The sequence below is a fragment of the Dendropsophus ebraccatus genome, chromosome 2 (assembly GCF_027789765.1).
Source record: "Dendropsophus ebraccatus isolate aDenEbr1 chromosome 2, aDenEbr1.pat, whole genome shotgun sequence".
NCBI classification, from domain to species: Eukaryota; Metazoa; Chordata; class Amphibia; order Anura; family Hylidae; genus Dendropsophus; species Dendropsophus ebraccatus.
Window position 1 is genome coordinate 56,795,182 of NC_091455.1, and position 27,511 is coordinate 56,822,692.

Sequence of the window (27,511 nt, forward strand, 5' to 3'; positions counted from 1 at the left end):
TACCCTTTACCCTTTCACACATTTGGTAGAACAGTCTACCCTATTGATTTAATTTACATTAAAGAGGGTAATGGTGCATTTACACAGAGAGATTTATTTGACATATTTTTGAAGCCAAAGCCAGGAACAGACTATAAACATGGTACAGATCATAAAGGAAAGACTCTGATTTCTCCTCTTCCATTTCATTGCTTTGGCTTCCAAAAATCTGTCAGATAAATCTCTGTGTAAACACACCATAACTCCGTAAGGTTCTGGTGGGTTGTCAGGGGTGTCTGGAGCCATGCTTACCGCAAAGCATCCCACAGCTGCTGGAGGGGAAGAAGTCAAAGTGAACATAGTGATGATTGAAATTGTCCCACAAATGCTCAGTTGGATTCATATCTGGAGATCTAGTTCTACTTGTCATCCCTGATCTTCTCCCTATCAACATTTCTATATGTGTGATATATTGCATTGTCTTTCTAGAAGGCCCTATTCAACCCCGGGGAAGACTATCAGCATTTATTGGTGTACATGATCTGTAAGGATGGGTTCATATACAAATTAGTTGAGTGCCTACCACATGGATAAGTGGGTCCAGAGAATGCTGCAGAAATATTCCCCAGACCATAACGCTGCTGCCACCAGCTTGTGTTCTTTCATCTGTTTGATGGGGTAGTCAATGTGCCTCCTCTGGCAGCCTTTTACCAATCATTGAAGGCCCAATTCCAATACTGCCATGAAAATTAAAGCCATTGCAATTGCATCCTCAGTAGCAGGGGTGCAGTGACAATCTTTCTGCTTTGGTGCCCCATACGTAATAGCGTTAGGAAACTCTTTCAGACTCGCATCTAGTAGCCTCCCCATTCATTCTGGCTGTGAGCTGCTCCATCTGTCATATGTCTGTCCAAAAATGTAGCTGATACATATCATTGGCACTTGGGGCTCCACAGTTTCCACTATGCTTATTTGCTGTGGTGCACTCTATTCCTGTACAATACCCTTTCACCACAGCAGCATGTGAACCTCAGGTGCAGTGTAGATTGGCAATTCTGGACATTGCTGGATGCTAGCAACCTGTCAGTGCCAAAAGCGTAAAGGGTTTCCCTGGAATAAATGCTGTTGCCAGGGCTGTGGGGGACATGTAAGTAATGTATACTTACCTGTCCTGTTCTCCCTCGGCTGACAGTTCCCGGGCCCGCCTGGCCAACATGTGGACAACATCCACTGATGTGCATTCTCATAGGAAATGACTGCTTAGCATAGACACTGTCCGGGCTTTTTTTGGGGGGGGGAACTGCACGTCAGTGGATGTTGTCAAAATGCTAATAGCGACACAGAGGGCAGGTGATGGCCCTGGACAGGTAGGTACACATTACTGCCATGTCCCCCGCAGCCCTGGCAGCATGACTAATTAAGCATTAATCTTGGACAACCCTTTAATGTATGCACAGTGAATACGCCCTGGAGTAAGTGAACTGAAGGTTGAGAACCTCTGCTGTAGAGGGACAACAGGCAGCAAATCAGTACATTAGCTTAACTGCTAGACGAATCTGGACGTAAATGTACGTCATGGAATTCTGTCACCAGGCGACCCTGGACGTACATTTACGTCCTGAGTCTCTAGGGAGCTATGAAGCGCTCTCCGGAGCGGAGCGCGCTTCATAGCAGGTGGGGGCCGGTTGCAATCAGCAGCCCGACCCTCACTGTTAATGACAGGCTGCAGCGATCGCGATGCAGCCTGTCATTAACCCCTTAAATGCCGCAGCGTTTAATTGTAAGTGCCAGGGGCGCCTCATGTCACTTACCGATTGGGACCACCGGAGGTCTCTTACCTTCCTCCATGCGGTCTGATCGGCGCTCTGCTGATTGAGTCTGCCACATGCAGGCTCAATGAGCAGAGATCCTTTTTACACTGATCAGTGCTATGCCTATGGCATGGCATTGATCAGTATATGCAGTCTATTGCATGTAAAAGTCCCCCAAGGGGACTTAAGTGTGTAAAAAAAAAAGAAAAAATGTTTTTAAAAATACCCCAAAGCCCCTCCCCCAATAAAAATTACAATCACCCCCTTTCCCATTTGATAAATAAAACATATAAAAATAATTAAATAGATTAACATATTATATATCGTAGAATGCGTAATTGTCTGATCTAATAAAATATAACAATCGCCATCCTGAACGGTAAACGAAAAGAAAAAAAAATTCAATAAAAAGTGATCAAAACATCCGATCTACACAAATATGGTATTCATAAAAAGAACAGATCATGGCACAAAAATGACACCCCATACAGCCCGATAGGTGAAAAAATAAAACTGTTATAAGAGTTACAATAGGGCCATTTTATTAATAATTAATTGAGAAAAAAAAAAAAAAGATTTCAATAAAAAAAAATAATCAATAAATCTGTGTAAACCTGCATATGGTTGTGTTCGGGCTGACCTATAGAATGATGGTATCACGTTGCTTTTACCGTATAATGCATTATGTAGACAAAGGAACCACCCAAAAGTTACCATATTTAAAAAAAAAAGAAAACGCAAAAATAAAAATTTGCGCGGCCCACTGGGTCATTTTGGGCTGGGTCTTCAAAGGGTTAAGTAATACAAGTGTGTTTTTCGTTTTTTTCCATTTCCATTGTATCTGGATTTGGTTTTAAGTTGTAGTGTGAAGAAATTGAAATCTGAGGACTTTGTAATTTGGTGGAGGAGATCAATGAAAATCAGACATCACATAATAAACCAGAAATTACCTCTAGGCAGACTGCTCTTTCATGTTGTACATGACTCCTATGGACTTTAGTATTGTATGTATTTTAAATAACATATTTTACATTATTCAACTTCACATACATTTGCTTTGTGTCTCTTTTATAGATGACTACATTACTATTGGAGCAGATGATGAAGAGCTTGGAGCTCAGATTGAAGAAGATATCCTTTTTATTTGGGTCTTGTTAATGGAAACTTGAAATATCAGCTTAGTCAACAGTAACGCTGCCCTTACTTTGCAGCACATGATCTGTGAGCTGAGATATCCGTTCTGTGTATCCATTGGGCACTGCTCTACCTGCCCATGCGCCTGTGATTGGCTTCTCCCTTTGCACAATGAAAAGGAAAAGCCGGTCAATACCTGGCGTATGGGGACAGCGGCGCCTCTGAATATGGCAGACCCCTCTGATTTATGTTTTTAGCGAGTCTTTTATGGTTTGGTCCCACTTTTTGAAGTGTCTCCTCTTCCATGTACATGGGGTGGACAAATTCCTGTTGGAAGATGATCAGATTCTGCCGGAGGTGTATGTATTCTAGTATGCAGGCATCTGCTGGTTTGTGTGTTTGCATTATGTAATAGGTTATGACTTAACTCCTATGCACCTGTTCACCAAGAATTTAAGAACACAGATGCAAAATATAAGAACAGAGTGCGAAGTAGGATTGCCAACCTGAAGGATGCAAAAAATCCCAACTTGAGGCGAAATGTGCTTTGTGGCAACATCGCCCCAGATGTGTTTGCTAGGATGTCAGCAGAAGTAAGTACCTGGGCTCCGTGCACTTATTTCTTGCATGGAAAATCAAAGTCTTGAACCTTCTCTTCTATTAGGATTTTATGTGAACGTCTTAGAAAGCAGGTTTATTGAAGCAGCTTTTTTTTAAATTGATGTCTTTCTTGTACTCATGTTAGGGTTTATTTATCCGTTCCTGTGCTGAGCTGGAGCTCAAGTGTTTCTGTATGCTCCTGCTTATAAGATATTACAGTATATTAAAGGGAACCTGTGACCCGGCATTCCGACGTTGAGCCCGCCCGACCCCCTGGTGGAGCACTAGATACTTACCCTTTGCTGCAAGTCCAGCTCCTGGACCCGGTCCCCGGACGGGGATATCGGTGCCGGAAGGTGAGCGCACGCTGTATGCAAGTTACGTGAGATGAGTCCGATGCCCATAGAGAATGACTGGAGCCGTCATTCTCTATGGGCGTCGGACTCCTCTCTGGAGCACGTGCGCACAGCTGCTTATGGCGATATCTCCGTTGCAGGACTTGCTGCAAAGGGTAAGTATCCGGGGCTGCATCGGGGGGTCGGGCGGGCTCAGCGTCGAAATGCTGGGTGATAGGTTCCCTTTAATGCAGAATAGATTCAACTGCAAAATTAAATGTTACAACAGAGATGTGAAAATGTGACGGACGGCTAATATATAAACTGGAACAGGCTGTGCTTACAGGATCTGGAATAAAGTATAAAGCTCCCTGGTTTAGAAAGCTTAATGTATGTTGGTTTGCATTGTAGGAACTTGCCTTTGCACAGCCATGGAGTTAAAGTGAATGTACCGCCTTGTAATGCGACAACGAATGTACTACCTTGTAATGCAACTTTTATTTGTTACCCTGCCAGCGTGGTCCCTTTTTCAAAACGCTTCCTGGTTCCCACGCTTGGTGCAGTTTTCATCTTGTGCAGCGGCCCGCTGTATGCACTGGAGGGTGGACCCAGCTCCCCCCCCCCCCACGTTAATGATACACCTCCATTAGAATCGAGCAGGGCTGCGTCACCAAGGGGAGCGTATATAGTTACCCTGGGGGTTCAAGCCTGCCTCAAGTGCATACAACAGGCCGGTGCACAAGAAAAAAACGTCACAAATAGGGTGACGCTTTGAAAAAGAGACCACATCACTGGTTTGCATTACACGATCGTACAATTGTAAGGTAAAATTCTGGCTGACTCCAGCAGGCACTAGTGAGACACGCTCCATAAATATTTAGGCCATGTTCACGCAACATATAGAACGGCCGTTCTTGTCTCCTATTCTTCACTTGTGTGAATACTGAATATGAGCTGGATCGTTAAGGCACCTGTGCAATGTTCAGACAGGAGAAAATGTTCCAGTGGCATTCCTAATGATGAAGAGGGTGGGGAGGAGGGACGGAGGGGTGGTGCAAAGTTAGGGCACAGATACTCTAAGCCCCGGCCGTTGGGCACAGGGCTGCAAGTTTAAAAGTTGTTTTTTAGGACAATAACTACATCACCTGCCGAACGGCCCATGGGCCTGATTTTGTATACAAAGTTCAGTAGACCTAATAGTAAAGGTTCATGTGAAATACTGGCTTGTGAATCTGTAGAGTCTTCCAAGATTCTGTGCATTTGTCTTGGTTATTTACACCTAGGGCTGGGCGATTAATTTAATTAATTCGATTAATTTGCCCAGACAGTTAGAATCGATTAGATTTTTTGTGAAAATCGTAAATTCGATTTTCACAAACAATCATGGCGGGCGGCGCGGTAAAGTGTCAGGTCCGGGGAGAGTTGCAGGACGGCGAGGGGAGGTGCAGGGCCGGCATTCAGGAGAGATGTGGCACCGGCGGCTACAGCCTCTTCACAGAGCCGCGGCTGATCTGTGTCCCGCTCTCTTCCTGGCACACGTGCAGGTCCCCGGTCTGTGGAGGAGGCGGCACGGACTGCAGCAGAAGGTGATAGCGCCGCTGCGGGTCTTGAAGCTGTACAGCGGGCAGCGACACTATCTCCTCCTGCTGCAATCCCTGCCGCCTTCTCCACAGACCGGGGACCTGCACGTGTGCCAGGAAGAAAGCGAGAGCGTGAATGGGCTGGAGCCGCTGGTGCCACATCTCGCCTGCCTGCCAGCCCTGCATCTCACCGTCCTGCAACTCTCTCCGGACCCAACACTTTACCGTACCTGCATTAGGTCCGCATGCCCCCTCAGTGACCCCCAGTCTGCCCCCTCAGTGACCCCCAGTCTGCCCCCTCAGTGACCCCCAGTCTGCCCCCTCAGTGACCCCCAGTCTGCCCCCTCAGTGACCCCCAGTCTGCCCCCTCAGTGACCCCCAGTCTGCCCCCTCAGTGACCCCCAGTCTGCCCCCTCAGTGACCCCCAGTCTGCCCCCTCAGTGACCCCCAGTCTGCCCCCTCAGTGACCCCCAGTCTGCCCCCTCAGTGACCCCCAGTCTGCCCCCTCAGTGACCCCCAGTCTGCTCCATAACCACTTAGTGACCCCCCCCAGTCTGCTCCATAACCACTCAGTGACCCCCCCCCCCCCCCAGTCTGCTCCATAACCACTCAGTGACCCCCCCCCCCAGTCTGCTCCATAACCACTCAGTGACCCCCCCAGTCTGCTCCATACCCACTCAGTGACCCCCAGTCTGCTACACCCCTTCTCCACTATACCCCCACTACTACTCCCTACCTAGATGGAGGCACAAAGATCTCCTATCACATATTTGGGAAAACTACTTATATGGGGCACACAATGGGCTTGTCTACTACATGGGGGCACAGGGGGAGCACTGTCACACTGGGAAGCAATACCGTTGTCTCAAACGTAATTAAGATAGTATCTAATGCTGCAGGGAGAAAATGTCCTGTTTATTTAGCAAAAATAAAAAAAAAATCGAGATTTAAATCAATTTTTTTTTTTTCGGCCATATTGCCCAGACATATTTACACCCATTAACTTTTGTTCTTAACACCTTCAGGAAATGGCAAGTGATGAACTTAAAGAAATGAGGAAGAACCTGACAAAGGAGGCCATCCGAGAACACCAAATGGCCAGGACTGGTGGCACCCAGACTGACCTATTCACCTGTGGTAAATGCAAAAAGAAGAATTGTACCTACACACAGGTAAGTCTGGGCATGCTGCCCCCTTATTCCAGACTATTCTATGCCTTCCTGTATTTTATTCCTATAATGTCAGGATACTGCCTGAGCAGTGGTTGTCTTGTAGCTGCTCTCTTTAAAGCTGCTGATAGCCCCCTATTTCACACAAGGCACTGAGAAGGAAGGTGTCTCTTACCCTAGGGCTGGGCGATATGGGCACATGCGCACATGTAGCGGCGGTAACGATACCTGAACCATAATTATGACACGCCCCTTTTTGCAAACCACACCCACTTGCCATGCCAAACTGGCAATATCAAAAAAATAAAAAAGCTCACTGAGCAGCAAGCCATGGTTAGTCTATCATCATCATTATTATTATCATCATTTGTCATTATTAGGGGGTGTATGGCTATACAGGGGGGGCGGACAGGGGTGTATGACTGTACAGGGGGGGGGGGCCGACAGGGGTGTATGACTGTACAGGGGGGGGGGGGGCCGACAGGGGTGTATGACTGTACAGGGTGGGGGCCGACAGGGGTGTATGACTATACAGGGAGGCCGACAGGGGTGTATGACTATACAGGGAGGCCGACAGGGGTGTATGACTATACAGGGAGGCCGACAGGGGTGTATGACTATACAGGGAGGCCGACAGGGGTGTATGACTATACAGGGAGGCCGACAGGGGTGTATGACTATACAGGGAGGCCGACAGGGGTGTATGACTATACAGGGAGGCCGACAGGGGTGTATGACTATACAGGGGTACAGGGGGGCCGACAGGGGTGTATGACTATACAGGGGTACAGGGGGGCCGACAGGGGTGTATGACTGTACAGGGGGGGTGGACAGGGGTGTATGACTGTACAGGGGGGGGGGGCCGACAGGGGTGTATGACTATACAGGGGGGGCGGGCAGGGGTGTATGACTGTACAGGGAGGGCTGACAGGGTGTTTGACTGTACAGGGGTGTATGACTATACAGAGGGAGGGTGGACAGGGGTCTACGACTATACCGGGGGGGGGGCACAGGGGTGTATGACTGTACGGGGGGGGGGGCCACAGGAGTGTATGACTGTACGGGGGGGGTACAGGGGTGTATGACTGTACGGGGGGGGGTACAGGGGTGTATGACTGTACGGGGGGGGGGACAGGGGTGTATGACTGTACGGGGGGGGGACAGGGGTGTATGACTGTACGGGGGGGGGGGACAGGGGTGTATGACTATTGGGGGGGCAGGGGTGTATGACTGTTGGGGGGGTTACAGGGGTGTATGACTGTTGGGGGGGGGGGGTTACAGGGGTGTATGACTGTAGGGGGGGGGGACAGGGGTGTATGACTGTACGGGGGGGGGGGGACAGGGGTGTATGACTGTACGGGAGGACAGGGGTGTGCTACTATACAGGGGGTGGATAGGCGTGTATGTATGACTGTAGTTCCCTCAGTAACAGTACAAGGCCGTAACTTAGGAGGAATGGATGGGCTGCAGCAGGCAGGATAAGCTGTAGGAGACATTGCTGTGTGTGACATCCTGCCTGCTGCAGCCCATCCATTCCTCCTAAGTTACAGCCTTGTACTGTTTACTGAGGGGACTACAGGTCAGCTGCTGCTCCAGTTCTGAAATGCCGGCGTCCTTGCACACACTCATGTGCAGCACTCGCCGGCCGGATATGGGGGGCCTCGGACAGGTGAGGTAAGGTGGGGAGGCCTCGGACGGGATGGGACCGGACCAGTGGGGAGAGGGCCTCGGACGGGTGAGGTGGGACCAGACGGGTGGGGAGATCGGGCGCTCAGACAGGACTTGCGGCGGGGGCGGGCATTCTCACCTGGACCCTGCTTCTGCTGCTGCTCCTCCTCCTCCCCCACCTCCCGCTCTGATGCCGGCGTCCCTGCACATAACGTGCAGCGCTAATGCCGGGCGGCGCACGTGTGTGCGGGGGCGCTCTGACGGGACAGGAGAGGGGAGAGGGCGCTCTGAAAGGAAGATGGAAGTACAAAAATACAGCAGATACCGTACTGGCTAAGTTGAGGTCGGTTAACCAATGCCAGTGACGGTATCGGTATTTTTGCGGTATACCGCCCAGCCCTATCTTACCCTCATCCTTAATGCCCTTTCTATGCAGTTTTACTGTGTCCTTTGTCCGGTTAGGCTGTGTGGAGCACAGATCTGCCACTTCTAATGGTTCAGTGGAGCAGGCCAACTCTGCACTCTAGGGGGCAGGCCGGTGCTCCAAGCGGCTTTACCAGACAGAGGGACTACATTAAAACTTCATACTCAGCGCCCTGTACACAATAGGGAGCTATCAGCAAGTTAGATTTGTCTAACCTGCAGATACTTTCCATCTGAACACTCTAGAAACACTTGTATCTGGCCGCATTTTATATACTGGTGAAGGTACTATAAGCCTAAACGTTGCCAGAGCTTTACACTGGATGATTGTGAGATGGATACAGAGTAGTAGAAGTGGTATTTGTGAAATCCATCTTTTCTACACTGTATGTTTTTTATCTTTATACGGTGCATTTACACGTACAGGATCCGCAGCAGATTTTATGCTGTGTTCAGTTATTTAAATTAAATCTGCTGCGGATCTGCACCATCAAATCTGCTGTGGATTCTGTACATGTGAACACACCCATACAGTGTCAGTCGTTAATTTATTTTTATTTTTTTATTATTTTTTTTTTTTTTTTTTGCAGAAATCAATAGTACAGGCAATTATAAGAAACTTTGTAATAGGGTTTATTAGGCAAATATGCCATTATCTGCATTTAAAAAGACTTTCCCCAGGCCCCCCCCCCCCCCTCCTCTCCTTTCTGTCATCCACTGCAAATCTCGACTGTGGTCGGATCCTGTCTGGAGAGGGGAGGAGGGAGATTAGTCGGCAGCAGAGAACAAAGGATTACACAGCAGGAAGCCATTGAAAGCCAGTCTTCAGAGGTCAGAGAGGTCAGTGCTGACATCAGAGGAGAGAGGAGGAGAGAGATGTAGCTGTAAATTAACTCTTTGTTGTCCCGTTTTGGTGCCTCATCTCCCTCCACCCCTCCCCTCTTCATAGAGAACAATGAAGACAGGGGGGAGAGCTTTGCTTTTTCATGATAAAAATGCATTTTTCGGCTAATAAACCCAATTACAAAGTTTCGTAAAATCGCCTGTACTTTCTGCTAAAAAAAATGATATTCTACGAAGATTTTCTGTAGACATGAGCAAATCTTGAACAAGCTTGGGTTCATCCGAACCCAGAAATGCAACTATTGATTACCGGTGGCTGCAAGGTATGAACACAGCCCTAGGAAGTCCTCGAAAACATAGATACAGCCGGTGGCCTGCCTAGGTATTCTCTAAGGCCCCCTTCACACGTCCGGAAAACCGTCCGGATTTCCTTATAGGATTTCCGGACGCATAGACTTTCATTGGACACGGACACCCTTCCAGATTTTTCCGGATGGGTGTCCGTTCCGGAAAATAGGACCGGATTTTTTAGAACCGGTCCTATTTTCGTCCGGAAATCCGGCCCGGATGCCCCCATAGAAGTCTATGGGAGCGCCCTAGCCCCGGACACTTTCCTGATGCACATCAGGAAAGCGTCCGGAGTTCCACTCACCCGGACCACCTTCCGCCGCTGCTCACGGTCTGCCCCGGCCTCCTGCTGCCGCCTCCTCCCTCTTCCTCCACTACCTGGACCTCAGCAGCACCGACACACCCACCTTCCCGGAGCAACGACCCGCGGCAACCACCGGCAGCAACCACTCGCAGCACCTGCTGACAGGTCATGATGGGAGTTGTACTTCTGCAGCCTGTGGCCATCCAGGTTGCAGAACTACAACTCACACCATGCCTTGCTGACAGGTCATGATGGGAGTTGTACTCTGCAGCCTGTGGCCATCCAGGTTGCAGAACTACAACTCACACCATGCCTTGCTGACAGGTCATGATGGGAGTTGTACTTCTGCAGCCTGTGGCCATCCAGGTTGCAGAAGTACAACTCCCATCATGTCCTGCAACCTGGGTGACCACAGACTGCAGAAGTACAACTCCCATCATGACCTGTCAGCCGGGCATGATGGGAGTTGTACTTCTGCAAGCTGTGACCATCCAGCTTGCAGAAATACATCTCGTGTCCTATTTTTCTTCTGATCAGGAAATCCTGAAGGTTTTTCCTGATGGTTTCCTGAGGGTAAAAACGGATTACTGTCAGGAAATCCTGATACTTTCCTGATGACATTTGAGGCCTCCTGATCAGGATTTCCTGACAGTAAAAACTGACACAGACGTGTGAATGGGGCCTTACAGGGGATGTGGTTAGATTGCACTTCAATAAATCATGTCTGAAAGATCTTTTTGATAGACCCCCTCCTTATCTATAGCAGATATCCTGTATACTCGCCATCTTCTCTGAGTGACTCCCCCTCTAAACAACCACACAACTAAAAGCTGTCTTCTGAAAGAGGGTTTACTGTATTTACTGAAAAGGGCAGGTCAGGAGAGGCTTAGGTTCTCTGTATAGTACAGCCATTGCCTCGCTGCAATGCTGACACGATTAGCATGATGCCGCTGCTGCCTACCACCTATGATCATATTCTGCATTGATCCTCATGATGGTAACAGCTATATACAGGTATATAATGTAATGAATGGTATTGTAAACTGCTAATATGGATATTCACCATAGGGTATTCTTCATATACTGCAGTGCCAAATTGACACCGTTTGCTCTTATTAGGTCCAGACCCGCAGCGCTGATGAACCTATGACAACATTTGTATTCTGTAATGAATGCGGGAATCGGTGGAAGGTAAGACCTGTACTGTATGCTATTGGGTTATTGTATTGATAATTGTGGGTATGTTAGAGCCTTAATGGGTTATCCAGGCTTGGAAAAACATGGTTGCAAATAGTCGACCAAATAGTAAATGGAAGCTAATTGTTTTTCATCCTGATCACAAGTCCTCATTACGGGGTTACCTAGGTCCCACAGGATAAGCCGCCAATATTACTAATGATAATATATTTTTATAATATCATCAGTGGAGGCCTGATTCTGGACACCTCGGTGGATTGCTCCTTGGCTCGCCACCCAGTCTGATTGATGTGGTTTTATAGATTATAATGGAGAGTATCTGAGATCGGTTGGCTGGCGGGGGAGTAAATCTGAAGCAGAAAAAATACAACTATATATTAACTTTTTTCTTTTTTTTTTCCCTTCAGTTCTGCTAAGAGAAATCATAATCTGACACCAAAACATGGAAGAGGCCGTTTTGTAATTGGGAAGACATAGTTCTCTTCCAGAATTTTTTTTTTTAATTGAAGCTGGATTCAACTTGTGGGATCTTTTGGAATTTTAAGACCGAAACAGTTTGAAACTATTTTCTTTTGAAAAATCATGGAAGTCGCAATTTTATGGTGCAAGTTTAGAAAAAAAAAATCTCCTTTTATAACAGAGTCCACATTACATTTTATGGATACAGCTGTGGCATCTTGTGTGAACATTTCTAAATCTGTTTGACTTAGATCACGTCCCGATTGTATTGTATGCTTGATAGTCTTGCACCCTTGCAGTCCCCTGAGCTGTTATGAACATGTACATAGTTTGCAATGGTTTGTGGAAGAAATGACTATTCCTCCCAGAGGTTCAGTGCTAGAAACGCTCTAATCATGCAATAAGAGATGTTAACGTTGAGGCACCAAATTAAATTATTTTGTTAACTCATGGTTAGATTGACCTTCATTCCCGTTAAAAATTGTTGTGCTTAATTTTTGTTTTATATAGCTTTTCATTAAAACCAAGACTGTTTGTAATTACTGGATCGATTCTTTACTGGTTTTGTTTTTTTGTTGGGAGGAGGGGGGAATTGCATATAATAAATATTGATGAGTGAACCATAACGCTCTGCATTTAATTAGCGGTGGCTGAAGAAGTTGGATGCTGCTCTAGGAAGTCCTGGAAAACACAGATACAGCCTGTGGCCTGTGGCTGTCTCCATGTTTTACTGGATGCCCTAGGGCTGCATCTTTCTTCAGCCACTGGTATTAAAATGCTGAACGATTGGACTTGAGCATGCTCCAGTTGTGCCTATCTCTACTGACCAAATTTAAAGTGGTTTTCCAGAATTAGGCTAGGTTCACACAGTGTGTTTGCAGTCCATTTAACCTATACATTTTATGAGAAAAGGATGCAATTGTGTGCAATCCACTTAGATCGGTTTTTCCATGACTTCCGTTAAATAAATAAATAAAAAATAAATAAACACAACATCCATTTTAACCCTTTGAGGACCAGGCCCAAAATGACCCAGTGGACCGCGCAAATTTTGATCTTAGTGCTTTCGTTTTTCCCTCCTCCCCTTCTAAGAGCTCCAGCACTTTCAGTTTTTTATCTACAGGGCCATGTAAGTGCTTGTTTGTTACAGGAGTAGTTGTACTTTGTAATGGCGTCATTCATTTTACCATAACATGTATGATGGAATTCCAAATATATTATTTATGAAGATATAAATAGGTGAAATCGTAAATAAGAATGCAATATGGTAACGTTTGGGGGGTTCCTGTGTCTACGTAATGCACTATATGGTAACAGCGACATGACACTATTATTCTATAGGTCAGCCCGAACACAGCCATATGCAGGTTACACAGATTCTCTAATGTTATATATGTATTTTTTTTATGAAATCCTTTTTTTTGGCAATTAAATAGTAATAAAATGGGACTATTGTGACGCTTATAACGGTTTTATTTTTTCACCTACGGGGCTGTATGGGGTGTCATTTTTTCCGCCATGATCTCTAGTTTTTATTAATACCATATTTGTGAAGATCGGACGTTTTGATCACTTTTTTTTGATTTTTTTTTAATATATAATGTAACATAAAATCGGTAATCTGCGCACTTTTTCCCCTCTTTTCGTGTACGCCGTTTACCGATCACAATGACGCTTGTTATATTTTAATAGATCGGACAATTACGCACGCTACGGTATATTATATGTTTATCTATTTATTCATTTTTATATGTTTTATTTATATAATGGGAAAGGGGGGTGATTTAGACTTTTATTGGGGGAGGGGTTTTGGGGTAGTGTGTGTGTGTTTTGAACTTTTTTTTTTTTTACACTTTTGAAGTCCCTTTGGGGGACTTTTACATGCACTACTCTGATTTTTACACTGACCATTGCTATGCCATAGGCACAGCATTGATTAGTGTTATCGGCGATCTGCACGGAGGCAGGTGAGAGACCTCCGGCAGTCCGTTTTACCGATCGGGACCCCCGTAGTCACACTGCGGGGGTCCCGATCGGTAAGTGACAGGGGACTCCCCCTGTCACTTACACTTAAACGCCGCGGTCGCGCCGATCGCGGCGTTTAAGGGGTTAATGACACGCGGCAGCGCGATCGCTGCAGCGTGTCATCACCGGTGAGGTCCCGGCTGCTGATTGCAGCCGGCCCCCACCTGCTATGAAGCGCGCTCCGCTCCGGAGCGCGCTTCATAGCGGGAAAAACACCCAGGACGTAAGGTTACGTCATGGGTCGTCTGGGGACAGACTTCCATGACGTAACCCTACGTCCAGGGTCGTCTAGGGGTTAATGCTTTTTTTCTGTTTTTTTTTTTTTAGCGTACAGAAAACGTGGTTGGCCAAAACACAGTGTTAACCCAACCACTGGTTCCCTTTCTTGCAAAAACAGGTCATCACCGGGCACCTCACACTAGTTTGTATCTGACTATCCTGTCTTGTAATTCCTGTTAAGATAAACACTAGAGATGAGTGAACCTTGAGCATGCTTGAGTCGATCCGAACCCGAACGTTCGGCATTTGATTAGCGGTGGCTGCTGAAGTTGGATAAAGCCCTAAGGCTATGTGGAAATCATGGATATAGTCATTGGCTGTATCCATGTTTTCCAGACAACCTTAGCGCTTTATCCAAGTTCAGCAGCCCCCGCTAATCAAATACCGAACATTCGGGTTTGGATCGACTCGAACCCGGTTCGCTCATCTCTAAACACAAATTAGCTTTATAAAAACGTTAACAAATGTTTTTGTTTTTTTTTTAATAAACGGCAAGAAGAACTTGTCAGTTTAAAGTTTTGTAAGGCGATATGGTCCAGATGGTGTCCACCCCAGGGTTCTTTAAAGGGGATGTACCACCAGGTACATCCTCTTTAACCTGAACCCACGGATCGAACGGCGCCGGCACGGGGAAGCCGGTGATGCTTTCCGTTTTTCGGACCGAGGCCCAGTTCCCGTGCACGGCGCCGTTCTATGCACCGGAACCGGCCGTTGCTCAAGCACTGGAGGTAGGCCGGCCCACCCCCAGTGGGAGGGAATTCCCTCCCCTCCATGACGCGGCTCCCTTAGAATGAATGGAGCTGCGTCATAGAGGGTAGGGAATTCCCTCCCACTGGGGGCGGGCCGGCCTACCTCCAGTGCTTGAGCAACGGCCAGTTCTGGTGCATGGAACGGCGCCGTGCTCGGGTACCGGGCCTCGATCCGAAAAACAGACCACGGCACCGGCACGGCACGGCACCCCGTGCCGGCGCTGTTCGATCTGTGGGTTCAGGTTAAAGAGGATGTACCTGGTGGTACATCATCTTTAAGAACTTAAATCTGTGATTGCGGAACCAACGGCATTTGACTCCCGCTGTATCCCTGTTTTCAAGGCTGGACTTGGGCTATGATTTCTAGGCTGCATTCCTGTTTTCCAGGCGGGACTTGGGATGGAAACGCAATGGGAAGACAGCAGGATTCAAATGCTGATGGTTCTGGTTCAGACTAATCTCATTGATTATGTCACAAGTGTTGGCTGAAGGCAGAAGTGGATTACAATAGGTCAGTTTAAGGTGGTAGCCTGGTCCCTAAGCTCCTGAGGGGTCCATGACTGCAAAAAACAGACTTATACTTTCAGTGGTGTACTGTCCCTGTCTACAGTTCTGACATAATTTACAACAATTGCTGCTTTTTTACCTCAATGTTGCACAAATGAGGGCATCATGACATTATCCTGTACTATGAACACCACACTAGTGCTGCCATAGTTACGGTGGGGGGGCAGGCTTGGTGAACAGCTTGAGGCCTATAGTAAAGTTAAAGGGGTTATCCAGCGCTACAAAAACATTGCCACTTTCCACCTACTGTTGTCTCCAGTTTGAGTGGGGTTTTAAAACTCAGTTCCATTGAAGTAAATGGATGCCGTGGATATCACCTATCTAGACTTCAGCAAAGCCTTTCATTCGGTTCCCCATAAAGAGCTGATAAAAAAAGTTTGAGAAAATTGAACTAATCCATGGATAGTATAGTGGATTTGTAACTGGCTGAATGATAGATATCAGAGGGTGGTTGTTAATGGAGTGTATTCTTAGCAGAGACATGTTACAAGTGGTGGCCACAAGGGTCTGTTCTTGGTTCTATTCTTTTAATATATATGTTAGTAATATGGAAAATCATTTATCTTTGCTAGATAAGTGGTTCAAACAATTGAAACTGCAGTTCAGTGTTTCCAAATGTAAAATAATGCACTTGGGGAGGATGAATCCACTATCAGAGTATCATATCGGCAGTTCTGTGTTGGCAAAGACTTCAGAAGAGAAGGATTTAGGGGTAGTGATTTTTTTCACAGCCTTAAAATGAGTCACCAGTGCAACCAGGCAGTGGGGAAAGCTAATTGTATGCTGGGCTGTATGGCTAGAGGTATAACCAGTAGGAAGAGGGAGACTGTGATCCCACTGTATAGAGTTCTAGTGAGACCACATCTGGAATACTGTGTCCAGTTCTGGAGACCTCACCTACAAAAGGATATTGATAAAATAGAAGTGGTCCAAAGATAGGCTACAAAAATGGTGGACGGTGTCCGGCATAAACCATATCAGGAAAGACTTAAAAAATTTAATCTGTGTAGTCTGGAGGAAAGAGAAAGGGGGACATTATCGAAACCTTTAAATATGTTAAAGGACTAAATAAGGTTCAGGAGGAAAGTGTTTTATATATATTTTTATATATATATATATATATACTCCAAGAACAAAAGGACACAGTGAGAGGTTAGAATTTAAACATGCCGGGGATAAACATATTTCTTCTATTCTAAGGTTCTGCCAGCAAATTTCTGTTTCTATTAAAATTGATTTTTATTGTCCTTCAAACAGAGCCATCCTATCCTATTAAATGGTGCAGTCCCTCTTGTGGCCTGTAGGTGGCTCTTCTGCTCAGTTGTTGGACACATCTCAAATTATGTAAAGGAAATGTTTAATTGGTATTATTTAGGGCTCTCTTTAATATTGAATTGTTATGGAAACTTGATACATGGAGTATGTAGCCATGTAAAAGGAGTTTGTTTTCCCATTATTGGTGGTAGTATTGTTATTTCCTGGGTGCTGTACATATTTAACCTCTTCCTGATTTTCTGATGCAGTGACTTTATTTCCCACACTTACTATTTTCCATTTTATACTATCGACAGCACTGTATGAAGACTTATTTTTCGCCCAACAAATTTACAGTGAAGCATAAATAACAATATATAGGGAGAGAAGTTCCTGTCCGTGAGAACTTGCTGTCTAAGGGAAGGAGAAGCAGTGAAGTGGCTGCAGGGTACTGTAGGTCATAGCCTTTTCTAAACAGATATAGGTTTTCTTAAAAATGATCTACTCTTGGCCGCACACCTCTCCGTGTAATACAATCTAGCCTTGGCCACACAATCACAAGCGCCGTAATAGGCTCAGTAAAGAAGGTGTTTTTGTGAGTATTGGAGCTTTTTTATGTTATATTAATGGTTTTCTTGTTTTTACTATGATTGGCCTTGTACTCCTTCACCTCTCATTTGGGCCAGAACGCTAAAGATATGATGGACTCCTATATTGACCAATACCAGCCTGTCCCTGGCTGCAAAACTATTAACTCCTACAAAGATGGACCAAACTGTAAGTAAAATCATATAAACATCTTTATTAATCAGAAATTTTAAAAATACATAATGCAGATGAACTGGTTAAAAAGAGCCAATGGCCGTACACATAGAGAACAACCACACACAGGACAAGTAAATCAATAAGTAGAAAAACAGTGTAGTATAAACAGTAAGCAATGGATCTATGTTAAATATTGCACCATAGACTATATTCCAAGAGACACATTGCATGACCCCCCGGCCTTTAAAGTGCGAGTAATAATTGCATAATGCCCAAGTCCTTGTTGTGGCCAAACTGGAGGTAAAGAAGAGTATTATTAATATTACCTGTGGTATGGATGTGTGCATGTCCCCCTCCCACTTGGGCATTATGCAATTATTACTCTTTAAAGGCCGGGGGTCATGCAATCTGTCTCTAGTCTAATGTGCAATATTTAAAGAGGATGTACCACCAGGTACATCCTCTTTAACCTGAAGCAACGGATCGAACTGCACTGGCACGGGGAAGCCGGTGCCGCGGTCCATTTTTCGGACAGAGGCCCGGTTCCCGTGCAAGGCGCAGTTCTATGCACCGGAACCGGACGGTGTTTAAGCACTGGAGGTAGGCCGGGCCGCCCCCAGTGGGAGGGAATTTCCTCCCCTCCATGACGTGGCTCCCTTAGAATGAATGGAGCCCTGTCATACAGGGGAGGGAATTCCCTCCCACTGGGGGCGGGCGGCCTACCTCCAGTGCTTGACCACCGGCCGGTTCCGGTGCATAGATTGATGCCATGCACGGGAAACGGGCCTCGGTCTGGAAAACGGACCGCGGCACCCGCTTCCCCGTGCCGGTGCCGTTCGATCCGTGGCTTCAGGTTGAAGAGGATGTACCTGGTGGTACATCCTCTTTAACATAGATCCATTGCTTACTGTACTGTTACACTGTTTTTCTTCTTATTGATTTACTTGTCCTGTGTGTGGTTGTTCTCTGTGTGTACGGCCATTGGCTCTTTTTAACCAGTTCATCTGCATTATGTATTTTAAAAAGTTCTGATTAATAAAGATGTTTATATAACTTTACTTACAGTTTGGTCCGTTTTTGTAGGAGTTAAATATATGAAAAGACAACATGACTGTTGACTATTATATTAACAAACAGGGAGGCATAAACCTCTTCTAAAGTAAGGGGGGAAGGAGTCATCTGAGCAAAATGTAAGCCTGCTATTATCTGTGAAGAGAACAAGGTACCAATGGCAGAACTGTCACTTCTGTGTTTTTTGGCAAATATACTCCAATTCCAAAGTGCTGGGCTGTGATCCCAGGCCCTAAAGAAATCAGTTTGGTCAGAAACATGTGCATCAGTAGATTTCTAGAGATCATTCTTTAGGACTCTGGCAGTCTTCTTCCTATTCCTCTTCGGTAAGGGAGCGAGTACTGGACCTGCTTTGTTGCTGATGCCCTTTTACTTCCATATCTAGCTCTCCTTGTCTAAGGTTAGATTCACACTTTCTGAATCCGCCACCAATTTTACGCTGCGAATTCGCTGTGAAATCCGCTGCTGATCTCTTGCTTGTTAGTTTCTATGAGAGACAGCCCCCTTAACCCTCCCGCCAGCCGGAGCATACATTACCTGCGTGGAGCTCCAGCTTGCTTTGGGTCTCTCAGCGTCTGTACATCCCGCTCAGCCAATCAGTGGCTGTGGCAGGGCAGCGCACTTATTGGCTGAGTGGGACGTCCAGCCGGGAACCCCCGAAGCACGCTGGAGCATGGAGCAGTTAATGTATGCTCCGGCCGGTGGGGGTTAAGGGAGTTGTCACTTACTTACAGCGGCATGTCAATCCCACTGCAAGTATGGAACTAACAGGCAAGGGATCCGCAGCGGATTTCGCTGTGAATTCACAGCATGAAATCCATTGTGGATCCAGTACCTGTGAATCAGGCCTAAAGGTCTATATCTGGGTATTTGCTCCATGTGCTGCTGGGAGAGACAGCAAACCTTCTTGCAATGGCCCATAATGATCAGCAGCCATTCTGGAGGTGCGGTCAACCTAAATGGGCTGCAGGTACTGCCCCGTGCTACTACGCAGTGACAATGGATCAGGGCCCTGCTTCTCCAGTTCAGCAAACCAGCTGTGATTTTAACTGGTTCACACAAACCAGGGACAACTGGGTGGATCCCACACCTGTGGGAGAACATAATACATACTTTTTTCTTTTTTTTTTTTAAATCAAGGAGACAATCCCTGTCGCTAAGTTGTGTCTGAGATTCTCCCTTTGGGTATGTGCACACTGAGGAAAAGGTGAGGAATTGAAGGGGAATCAGCTCTTATTTCAGCTTGAAATTCCTCCAGTAAAATATGAACAGAGCAATGTCCTACTGTGTTCAATGGGATTTCCGTTCTGTTGTTCACACTGCAGAATTTCTCCCCGTTCACAGTGAGCAAGAACGTTGGAATTCCGCTCAGTGTCTCACTGTGAATGAAGGAGAGGGTGCGCATCCGCTGCCGCCGGTCTCCGCTCAAAGAAATGACATGACAATTCCGACGTTCTTGCTCAGTGTGAACGAGGCTTTTATGCTTGAAGAACAAACCCACTAGTGTTTGGATAAAACTATTGTGCTTTATTACAGTTTAGAATAGTTGTTTCTGTAAATGTCCATATTTTCTTCATTTCTTCCATTGCAAAAGAGGAAAAGTGAATATTTATTCAAAACCCTTTAAATCATTCACACATCAATTTTTGCTATCAGAATCACTGGTCTTCAACAAAAAGCCAGATTTGTTCTATGCCAATGGAAATTGTTCCCACTAGCATCCTGTATTCTGTTTTAATGTTGTGTGTATGTACATATGCATAGCTATATATAGACATACACACAAACCCATATCCCCGAAGACAAGTGGAAGTACCCTCCTTAATAAACAGATGGATTTCAGATCATATACAATTGTCTCAGTGTAATAGTCCAATCTAGTCCTAGGAAATAGACATAAACACATCAAGGCACTTCCACCAGGGTAACGCTTGTCTTTGAATATATACTAATTACTGTTGTAAAAATACAACTACTATATATATTATATTCTTTAAAAATGTTTCCATTTTTTTTTTTCTTATTTGGAAAATATCACTAAAATTGATCACTAGCTGCGACAGGCATGGCGATGAGCCATCAGCCGGAGACAATGTAACATAGTCCATATTAAAATATGCCTGAGTAGAATTTTCAGGTGAACGTCATGGTAGCTCTAAACTCCCTGCCAGGTGTAGTACCCATTTTTTTCCGTTTGCTTTTAAATAAATAAAAATGACAATAAAAATAATAATAATAAAAAAAAAAACACAAAACATCAACAAAACTAAGACTCGGTGGTGGTGGTGGTGGTGGTTTCCGATAAGGTCTGAAGGAGGTTTTTGTAGATTACAGAGTTCATAAAACGGGGGTAAGAGTCTCTGTGCATTAAGGTATAGATCTGGAGTTGCGCATCATCAAAAGTGTGTTGTGAGGGTTCCAACATGTTCCTGTTGATGACTTCTCGCACTCTGGAGTCCAGGCTGACCTGAAAATAAATAAAAAAAAAAATTCTTCATTTCTTTGTCGCTGCAACCTTTGCACAAAGAAGACGACCCCTAACTGATCCCCCCTTACTGTGAGCAGAGTAACGCTTGTGCATGCTGTGCTATAATAAGCCGCAAGCTCTATATACAAAATCATTGACGATAAGCAGCTCGGGTGATTGACAGCTCTGTTTTCTTACCCCGATTGCTGCTAATCATTCCATCTTACATTGTCTGAGAATATAATACCTGAAAGGTCAGGCTGCTCTAAGTATTATTATTCTCTTTCATACCAGGTCTTAAGAATTGCCCCTTGGGGGATCTCCCATGGAGATGGTCTTAAATGTCTTGCCATTGTTTATACCTGCAGAAGGGTCTCTCTCCTCAGTACATCTTCACAATTTAATAGCGCTAAAATCTATTTTTGTTTTACTGTTGTAGCTGAGATATTGGAATCCTAATAATAGTGTTTAGCTCGGTCCCGAGAGCTTTGCAGAGACCGTTCCATATGTGATTCCGTTCATATGTCATAACTGATGTGATCACACTTACAGCTAAGGCTTGTTTATCCATCAGTATGAGATACATCTGTCAGCATCATCAGAGATTACAACGCTGTGTCTGGAAGTTACAGAATATTCCCCATAGTGGAAATGCTCAATGTTTCTAGACCCTGGTGAAACCTTTCTGTATAAATCCACTGAGCATTAGAACTCACACACAGGGTAGAGCCTGTGCCGCGGTGCTCAGGGGCCGTATGGCTCTGCCTGCCCACGTATGTTAGGATTCCCTAGAAGCAATGCCATTTTTTAAAAAGAATATAACTGAAAACAAAATTGTATGCCTCACCGGATGCCAAATGTAAGTACGGTACAGTAAGGGTAGTATTACATGGGTGGACCCATGCCAATGTGAGCACTGATTTAAGGGGAAGTTCACCCAAAAAAATTTTCCCAAATCAACCAGTGCTATAAAGCGGCAGATATTTGTAATTTACTTCTATTTAACAAAATCTCAAGTCTTCCTGTACTTATTAGATGTTGTATGTTCTGCAGGAAGTGGTATTCTTTCCAGTATGGTGAGCAGGAGAGGTTTTCTATGGAGATTTGCTACTCATCTGGACAGTTTCTGTCACAGACAGAGGTGGCAGCAGGGAGCACAGTGTCAGACTGGAAAGAATACACCACTTCCTGCAGAACATACAGCAGCTGCTGGAAGCCTTAAGATCTTTTAATAGAGGTAATTTCCAAATCTCTGGCACTTGCTGGGACCAGTTGATTTGAAAGAAAAACATTTTGGGTGAACTACCCCTTTAAGTAGATTGGCACTTGACTAAAAAGCCTACAGTGAAGGAAATAATTGTTTGATCCCTTGCTGATTTTGTAAGTTTGCCCACTGACAAAGACATGGATTGTCTATAATTTTAAGGTTAGGTTAATTTTAACAGTGAGAGATAGAATATCAAAAATAAAATCCAGAAAATCTCATTGTATAAATTATATAAATTTATTTGCATTTTGCAAATTTAATTGTATCCCCTACCAACCATTAAGAGTTCTGGCTCTTACAGACCAGTTAGACGCTCCTAACAAACTCCTTACCTGCATTAAAGACAACAGTCTTAAATTGTCACATTCATAAAAGACTCCTTTCCACAGACTCAATCAGTCAGACTCTAACCTCTACAACATGGGCAAGATGAAAGAGCTTTCTAAGGATGTCAGGGACAAGATCATAGACCTGCACAAGGCTGGAATGGGCTACAATCCATCAGTAAGACGCTGGGTGAGAAGGAGCCCCGCGGGGCTCTCTTCTGAGCTGACGTCACGACCCGGCTGATGGACTGACTGCTCGGGCCGGGGCCGCTCTAGTCACTGATTGGCTGAGCACACAATTCAGCCGGGATGGGCACTTTGCCCCCGAGTTGTGATGTCATCTGGTGCGGGTCCCTGGTCAGGCGGCCCATCACAGGCTCGTGGAGAGATAAGTAAGGATTGGCTATTACATTCCTCTGCCCCTGCCTGTTTTTGAAAATGGACGGACTTCCCATTTAATGATTCAGAGATGATCTGCAAATAGGAGTGGATCAGAATTCCTCCTGACATGTGCGCAAACCTCATCATCTACTACAAAAAATGTGTGACTGCTGTGCTGCCAACAAGGGTTTTGCAACAAAGTATTCCTTTTTTTTCCCAGAGGGATCAAATACTTATTTCTCTCTGAATAATGCAAATAAATGTATATAATTTATACAATGTGATTTTCTGCATTTTATAATATATTATATATTAACCTACCCTTAAAATGATAGACTGTTCATGTCTTTGTCAGTGGGCAAAATCAGCTAGGGATCAAATAATTATTTCCCTCACTGTATTACACAGCTTGATTATCATGGGGTCAGAGCTACACAAATTATTTCTGGATCATCCTACAGCCCTTTATTTCCATCATTGTTGGCCACTAGAGATGAGTGCAATTTGAGCATGCTCAAGTCCGATCTTTCGACATTTGTATACCGGTGCGTGGCTGAAGAAGTTTGATGCAGCCCTAGGGAGTCTGGGAAAACATGGATACAGCCATAGGCATGTAACTCCATAGAACTAGTGGAGACAGCCATGCACTGTACTCGTCTTCTCTTCAGCAGTCTCAGAGACTTATGGTGTGTTTACACAGACAGATTATCTGACAGATTTTTGAAGCCAAAGCCACAAATGAATTTAAAAAGAGAAGAAATATAAGTCTTTTCAACCTGTTTTCTGTTTATAGTCTGTTCTTGGCTTTGTCTTAAAAAAATCTGTCAGATAATCTGTCTGTGTAAACTGTGCATGCAATAAGAGTAATAGTTTGTTAACTGGAGGACTGGTTGTATTGTGCCTTGGATCAATGGATAGTCTATGTTGGTAGTTTGGGGTAATAAGTAACAAGGCAGTTAAAATAGAGACTATAAGGCATGAGGTCCCTATAGTATGGGGCTGTGAAATAGGTTCAGTGATCAGTTGACAAACAGGCAAATGCTCACTCTCCAGCTAATAACATGATCATGAACCCCGATGACCTTTCGATCTGTGCCGTGTAACAGGCTCTATAAACAAGCTCACATCAGGCAGATCACTGCCCATCTAATGCCACCTTAAGGGAATGTAGACAAGTGGAAAACACCAGCACATACTGTATGTAACCAGGACGTACCTCTTTTGGAGATAAAATGGAGATGTAGTCCTCATATATTAGCCTGGCTTTCTCTTCTATTACATTTTTGTTGGATTCCTTTTTCAGATCCTCACAAGCCATCCAGAAGAGCATGTTCTCCTCACTGAACTCCGTTCTGAGAAATTCCCGGAAAGCATTTCTCCCAGCAGGGGTAGTCATAAGTTTGTCAAATGACTGGCCCCAAGAGTACACATCTTCCAGAGTAGGGGTTGGACTAAAGAGAACACAAAGTCAAGGTTTATTAAATGTTAACTAACACTGGTACCATAACAGTGACTAATAGACTTGGCCGAATAATGCCTGAGAGGTAGGTAGCAAAACATTAAAAGTCTATACACCTCAGCCGTTCTCGTAGAGCCCTGGTCCTACTGCACCTCCAGGATCAGGGTTGGAATTACCCGCATAGCCACTAACCAGGCAATTCCTTGTGCTGAACCAGTGGGTCCGGGGCTCTGTGAGAACGGTGGTGACAGTGGAATGAGGACAAGATCCGGAATGCCCCTTCAAATAGAGACTTATTATTCAACTGCAATAAGTAAGGAGTTGTATCGCATAAAAAAAACCACTGTTATCAATAGGTATGTCTGGTATTACAGATGTAATGGCACAGAGAGCCCATGGATATTGCACTGATATCAAATAAAGAATCAGAGATGCTGGTAGGTGGCTGTCTGGCTATACAGAGGGCTGTCTGCCTCCTCCTCCATGGTGCTATATTCACCTTCCATTATGGGCTTATGTGCCAGGGATGGTGCCTCCTCCTCCATGGTGCTATATCACCTTCCATTATGGACTTATGTGCCAGGGATGGTGCCTCCTCCTCCATGGTGCTATATCACCTTCCATTATGGACTTATGTGCCAGGGATGGTGCCTACTCCTCCATGGTGCTATATCACCTTCCATTATGGACTTATGTGCCAGGGATGGTGCCTACTCCTCCATGGTGCTATATCACCCTCCATTGTGGGCTGATATGCCAGGGATGGTGCCTCCTCCTCCTCCTCTATGGTGCTATATCACCCTTCATTGTGGGCTGATATGCCAGGGATGGTGCCTCCTCCTCCATGGTGCTATATCACCTTCCATTATGGGCTTATGTGCCAGGGATGGTGCCTCCTCCTCCATGGTGCTATATTCACCTTCCATTATGGGCTTATGTGCCAGGGATGGTGCCTCCTCCTCCATGGTGCTATATCACCCTCCATTGTGGGCTGATATGCCAGGGATGGTGCCTCCTCCTCCATGGTGCTATATCACCCTCCATTGTGGGCTAATATGCCAGGGATGGTGCCTCCTCCTCCATGGTGCTTTATCACCCTCCATTGTGGGCTAATATGCCAGGGATGGTCCCTCCTCCTCCATGGTGTTATATCACCCTCCATTGTGGGCTGATATGCCAGGGATGGCACAGAAAATAAACCAAGTGCTGTTAAGATGAGTCTTGGTTTACCAGCCTTCATTTGATTTCTTTGGTCATCCCTGACTCACCAACACAGTGTGCGCTCTCTGAGGCCATGTTCACACAACTTAATTTGTGTATTAATCACAGCCATTGTTGCTGATGTGCAACAACGGCCGAGATTAATACACAACTTACGTGCACAACATTCTGAGGGAATCCCGGACGGGAGTGTATACACATTGTATGTGTTTTGTTTTGTGTGGCCAATATTCATTGAATAGCATCCGCACAAGCCTGACAGTTCACACAATGGACAGTGCAGCTCCGGACGTACTCTCCATTGTGTTCAATGGTGAATTGGGATGCGGGAGCACAACGATGCACCCGCATCCCAATTCATCACAAATTAAGATCATGCGGCCGGTACTGCAGTTCTGCTGTTTCAAGTTGTGAGAACATGGCCTGATAGAACAAAGTGGACCCAGATTCCCAGACGATCCTCCAGTGGGTAGGTCCAACAATAATCCCACACCATTCATTGGAATTGCCCTCAGCTAAGAAATGGTTTACATTGTGCACAGACAGACTGCAACTTAAAGCATAAATATCCTGCAAACATGCCACCCGCAGAGGTGCCATACTGCAGGAGAGGATAAGGCTCCTGGGTCTATAAGTCCGAGGAGCAGAGTCAATGGTTAACAGCTCGTGTGGACAAGCTCACACAAAGGTGGTTGTCCTTAAAGTGAACTGATTCACATTAAAGTGACAGTATTCATCAGGTTTCTTAGCTTATTGTACTGCTCAACACATAGCTGCTACTTGCCTTTCTTCACAGTTTGGTATGCCGGCACCTCGGATTTCATTAGAAGACCTTCTTGTCCTCTCATCTTCTTGATTCCTGACTGTGAGACTGTAAAAGAGAATCAATATTCATATCGAGTCAGTCACAAACATTTACATATCATGTATAGTATGATATGAGGCAATACATAATATAAATCCATAAACAATTTGCATGGATGTGTTTGGAAGTATTTCCCTTACATAGTATATATCTGACCGAGCCTGGCACAGAGTACCCAACAGATTTCATGTATAAAAGATATAGAGGTGCCTATCATCACCCTCTGTCTCCTCAGATCTAAGAGATGGATGGATGGGTGGAAGGACAGAAGGACACGTATAAACATATATCTGTACATATATATATATATCTCCCATGGATGGTACTGGACATCTATAGACATTTAATCTTGTCTCCATAACTGCATACATTATACTAACTCTTTGCTGATTCTAGTAGCTTATGGTTCAGGGCTATTATTCAGAATATGTTAGCAAATTACCTAAAGGGGTTTTCCATAAATTATAAAAAAATTAATAAATAAAATGACTCGAAGCAGGAACTGACCTAGAAAAAAAAAACTTTACTAAGCCGCATATTTGCAACCCAGGTGCCCCCCTGCCAAGCCTGCTGCAGTGATATCACAGCACATATATTGTTTGTGTGACTGCGCCCCTATGGACAAGCGTAATGTATGTGATGTCACTGCAGTAGACCCAGCCGGGGGGGTGGGTAGAGCAGCGCTGGCAGATGGTGGTGGTGGGGTGAAGGTAATAAGGGAAGTAGTGATTTTTAGTCACTAGTCAATTATTTTTTTTACGAGTATGATCACCTTTGGGCTATGTTCACACACATATTTCCATCAGTCTTTTGGTGAACATAGTCTAGTAATTAAATTATTATTTGATATGTATCTATACACCCATTTATAGTTGCTAAGCATGGCATAGCCACTGCATCAACTCTAAAGCCCCTACATTAACCTGGTGCTACATAGGTTTTAACGGGAGCTGAATACATGATGC

The 27,511-nt window shown here is 45.1% G+C and overlaps 2 protein-coding genes across 5 annotated transcripts in view; one reads left to right on the forward strand and one right to left on the reverse strand.

Annotated features, from left to right (window-relative positions):
* Positions 1-12,389, forward strand: part of LYPLA1 (lysophospholipase 1) — a 61,946-nt gene extending 49,557 nt beyond the window's left edge. For all 3 annotated transcript variants that reach the window (XM_069957588.1, XM_069957587.1, XM_069957586.1), the window contains 5 exons: positions 2,865-2,921; positions 3,363-3,517; positions 6,465-6,611; positions 11,314-11,385; positions 11,799-12,389. In XM_069957588.1, the coding sequence (XP_069813689.1) occupies positions 2,865-2,921; positions 3,363-3,517; positions 6,465-6,611; positions 11,314-11,385; positions 11,799-11,807 (440 nt within the window). In that variant the 3' untranslated portion in view covers positions 11,808-12,389. The remainder of the gene's footprint in view (positions 1-2,864; positions 2,922-3,362; positions 3,518-6,464; positions 6,612-11,313; positions 11,386-11,798) is intronic.
* Positions 12,390-20,088: 7,699 nt separating this feature from the next.
* RGS20 (regulator of G protein signaling 20) overlaps positions 20,089-27,511 on the reverse strand; it is a 44,147-nt gene continuing 36,724 nt past the window's right edge. For both annotated transcript variants that reach the window (XM_069960037.1, XM_069960038.1), the window contains exons 3-5: positions 26,466-26,552; positions 24,218-24,452; positions 20,089-21,027 (exon numbers count right to left, since the gene is read on the reverse strand). In XM_069960037.1, the coding sequence (XP_069816138.1) occupies positions 20,827-21,027; positions 24,218-24,452; positions 26,466-26,552 (523 nt within the window). In that variant the 3' untranslated portion in view covers positions 20,089-20,826. The remainder of the gene's footprint in view (positions 21,028-24,217; positions 24,453-26,465; positions 26,553-27,511) is intronic.